Source organism: Penaeus chinensis, chromosome 14, assembly GCF_019202785.1.
Source record: "Penaeus chinensis breed Huanghai No. 1 chromosome 14, ASM1920278v2, whole genome shotgun sequence".
NCBI lineage: Eukaryota > Metazoa > Arthropoda > Malacostraca > Decapoda > Penaeidae > Penaeus > Penaeus chinensis.
In genome coordinates this window covers 13769004-13773607 of record NC_061832.1, presented here as the reverse complement: position 1 = coordinate 13773607, position 4604 = coordinate 13769004, and the positions used below count along the sequence as shown (strand labels likewise).

Here is a 4604-nt window from a genome sequence, read left to right as displayed (position 1 = left end):
AAATCACCCGACAGGAGATGAACCAGTTGCAGCAAGATAATGATAACTTGCAAAATAAGTAAGGCTTACCTTGTTAATTGTGATAGTTACCCAGTTACACTAGATAATGTGAATGCCATATGTCATTATGAGGATAGAGCTATATGATGATATTTCTTTATTACCATTATCCTAAACCTAATTTCTGTCTACACAACTCAAATCAAATAATGAAATTAAAAGATATCATAGTTCTAAATAAGCATATAAAAATTATTATCCAAAGAAATATTGGCCTGTTTGGAAAAAGAAAATCAAGATTAATAATGGACTAAAATATAAACAACCATTTTCTAATCTGTTCCATAGACTACACGGGTTGGTAACAGCTCGTCAAAATGATAGGTCAACTATCAGTAGCCTGGAGCGTCGACTGCAGGAAGAAAGGCGTATCCGCACCAATGCAGAGAACCAGGTGGCACAGCTCGAACGTCGACAGAAGAAAGTCGAGGAACAAGCACAAGCCAGAGCACATGCCTTGGCCAATGCAAAGTGAGTGTGAAGATCTTCTTGAATTGATATAACTTGCAGAAGAAGAGATTAATTTTGGAGTGATGATGCGGATATATCAAAACAACAAAAATAAGCAGTTGTAATTTTGACATTTATCACTCATGTGTTGCAGATCATATTATGTATTTTGTTGATTTGATGTTTGTTTATATTTTATTTACATCACTAACAGAACTGAGTGCAGTGAGGCTTGCCGCAATCGCCGAAGTGAGCTTGAGGCAGAGGTGAAGCGTTTGCGCAGGGACCATCGGCTTTCAGAAGAACGCGTCAGAACCATGGAACGTGAGAACCTTGCTCTGCTGCAATACAAAGATAACCAAAATGATACAGAGGTACTTATGTCTGCTCTCTCTGCCATGCAAGACAAGAACACACATCTGGAGACCTCACTTTCTGCTGAGACTCGAGTGAAGCTTGATCTTTTCTCGGCTTTGGGTGAAGCCAAGCGCCAATTGGAAATATCACAGAGTAAGTTATTGTTGAGTTTGTATATGCAGCTTTTTGTGAATGATAAACAATTTAACCTTAAAGAGATAAAGAAGAAAAGAGAATAAAATAAATAGGTTTTGAGCTTGGTGTCTATGATAAACTATTATCTCTTACAGGCTTGGTGTCTACCAAGGACAAAGAAATTGAAGAGCTGAAGGCAAAGATTACTGAAGTACTGGCAGTGTGTCCTCCAACAAGTTTCACAAATACATCTTTGGATACAACACCCATTCATTATACGTCAAAGCTTCTGCCCCAAGTGAGTTCTGTTTTGTAGTCCTACTAAACAGTGGATGGGCTTCTTATGTGAGAGATACAGTAGATTTATTGTAGAACTTTTTCTAGATTTTTATTTTCTATTTTGTTTTGTTAATTGAATTGACTTTGTAGATGTATTGACTAATTATGCAGTAACTTGATATAGAATAATGATTGTTACAGAAGTATGCATATATATTTTATTTTTATCATTGTAATCTTACAGAATCAGAGCTTTTAAGTATTGTTTTTTGACCAACTGATCACATCTCACATCAATATCATTACATCAGACACATTTCTAGGAAATAGTCCTTGCAAGATATGGATATCACTTTTCAACAATATATATATACAATCCCAACAAAGCATGATATTTTACCTTTTTTTTTCTTTTTTTTACACTGCTTTATCAGGCATACATTGTCACCAGTAATTATTAGTCTATTCACTCATCAGATGAAATCAAGAATGAACCTCTGTTCTGAGATGGGAAAATGTGAACCTTCTTCCCCTAACAAGATTAGCTTCCAATGATCTTGGACTCAATTTGTGTGAGCATGTGTGTGTGCATGATTATGTACACATTTCAATCTCGTATTGTATTTACAACAACACCATAATTCTTTTCTCATAAGTAGGTGGTGTTTTCTATTATAAGTCTCTCAGTGTCATAGACTCCGGTGATTTCTGGCAACCGTCCAGCTGCTGGGAGCAGAACTTCCTGCTTGACTCGCTCTTGTGCGTCGCCATGTGTATAGCTGTACTCAGCAGATCAAGATGGTTTGTTATGACGGCTATACATGTGACCCGGCAGTAACGGGTTAATGGGGAAAAAGTAGATATTGATAATCACTGTTTAGGCACAGCATCGTTCCGTGGTAGTGAAAGGGGAAAAGAATTCATAAAAATAGATACAGACGTGGATACCATGGTAACAGTAAAGGGATGGATTGAAGCAGTATGGTACAATGAGAATAATGAGAAGTTTGCATAATAGATACACAGTTATGTAAGGGGATAATCTGCTTATGAGAAAGTATGGTGTTTGGTGAAGGTGGTGGGGGAGATTAGGAAGACCACTTCTGTGTATTGCGGTCAGTTCATGTTCTTCAGATGTGGAATAAGTAGTAATTGCTGTACAGATTGCTTGATAACCTGATATATCTTGTGAAGTAAATTTTTGATAGTTTTTTTGTTTTGTTTTTTCTTTAAGGATTAATTTATAGCGGTTTGGTAAAAAAAAAAAATTGGAGAAATTAGTGTAGGGATTTTTGAGATTGAGAAAAGGCATAATTGTGAAAATGACTGGAATTCAAATATTTCATGTGGCTCATAGTTCCCTGTCTTTCCAGTTAAGGTTCATTCTTGGTTAATTGATTACAGTAATGGAATATAAAAGAGAGAATAAATGTTATCACTATCACAGAAAAGCTATACTTAGATATAATGTAACCAGTTCACTTTAGTATAATGGTCATTAATAGTAACAGTGACAGCAGTGTCAGGTAATGAACTGAAAGACTTACTAGTATCCATAAAACTTGTCAATAATTTAAGTAGATTATTTAGATACTTTTTTTTCTAATAACTTGTTTCCCTGACTTTAAGTTTACCTGCTAGTTCTGTTCAGTAGTGTTTACAGTTCTTTACCTGAATTTCTGTTTGAGTTACTTGAAAGGAATGATGAAATGCCTGTGACATGGGAGAGGTGATAAAAGACAAGCTTTATCTTAGGATTTAATTTTAAAGAAGTTCAAAAGTTTTCAGAAGTGGTAATAGGTAATATATATATATATATATATATATATATATATATATATATATATATATATATTTACAGATATATATAGATATAGATATAGATATACATACATATGTGTGTATATATATATATATATATATATATATATATATATATATATATATATATATATATATTTATTTATATATATTTATTTATATATTTATATATATATATATATTTTATATATTTATTTATATATTTATATATATTTATTTATTTATTTATATATATATATATATATATATATATTTATATTTATAATATATATGATATATGTATATATATGTGTATATATAAGTGTATATATATGTATATATATATATATATATATATATATATATATATATATATATATATATAAGTAATATATATATATATATATATATATATATATATATATATATATATAGGTAGATATAATTTTATTTTTTTATATTGCCATTTGTAAGTTAGATATCACTGACATAATTTTCTGCATCCTCCCTTCCCTGAAGGTAACAACCTCGGCCATCGATGCCACAGCCTCCCTGGTGATGGTGGATGGATTGATGGACTCATCACTGGACTCCCTCTGTGGGCTCGGTTTCTCCCCCAGTAGCCACACCCGTCCCCACACCATCTCCCCTCCCTCTCCCCTGTCTCCCCCAGCACCCATATCCCCCCCGGCTCCCACCAACCCACAACACTCCACACTGGACCCCAATGCCCGCGTCTACACTCCCAAGGGTACGGTGACATCTGAGGCTTAAATTCTGGCCCTGGAATAGCAAGACTTGAAAAAACAAAAACCAAAAAAAAAAAAGCTTTTGAAGGTTTTTGGCTTTAATTGTGGTAACTACCATATTTGTTTGAATTTGATATTGTGTGCGCTAGAGATTGAAAATGGGAAGGAGTCATTTCGTAGCCAAATGTGGTGGTCATTATCATTTTATCCTTAAACTATTCATTTTGCTGTGTCTGAAGCCTGTGTGTTGGCTGGTTAGTAATCATCTACAACTGCTGGCATAGAGTTAAAACTAGTTGCAGAAATAAAGAATAAAATCTTTTGAATAAAATAAAAGAAAACCAGTGATATTTGTGTTTTTCATAGAAACAACAGTTAATGGAATATATTCATGCATCATGCTGTACTGATGTAGATATGTTAAAATGAATAAAAAACATAACAATACAAAAAAACATTAATACAGAGCATTATACTTGTTATTTTTAGGCACACATATATTTATTTTGGTTTTGGTTATCAGTAGAATGATTTGAGAAAGGACTCAAAGATGTTTACAAGAATATTGTCCTAAAAGTAAATAAGAATTATAGGCAGAGAGTCTAGCTAAGTAAGAAATGTACATCAACTTTGAACCTATTACGTATGGTTAATCTGTCATTCTCATGAGAACAGAAACCCTTTCTTTTCTTTATCTCCCTTCACTTTTCAAAATATTGAAATTTTCCCATTTTTTCAGTCTACAATTTTTTTTACAGTGTTATGTGCATCTAC

At 33.0% G+C, this 4604-nt stretch overlaps 1 protein-coding gene across 1 annotated transcript in view; it reads left to right on the top strand.

Moving 5' to 3' along the window:
* The window catches only part of LOC125032335 (macoilin-like), a 23057-nt gene extending 18882 nt beyond the window's left edge, over positions 1–4175 (top strand). The window contains exons 12-16 of the mRNA XM_047623432.1: positions 1–58; positions 349–531; positions 725–1020; positions 1158–1300; positions 3601–4175. The exon at positions 1–58 is cut by the window's left edge and continues 101 nt beyond it. Of these exons, the coding sequence (XP_047479388.1) occupies positions 1–58; positions 349–531; positions 725–1020; positions 1158–1300; positions 3601–3855 (935 nt within the window). The 3' untranslated portion in view covers positions 3856–4175. The remainder of the gene's footprint in view (positions 59–348; positions 532–724; positions 1021–1157; positions 1301–3600) is intronic.
* The last annotated feature ends 429 nt before the right edge of the window (positions 4176–4604 follow it).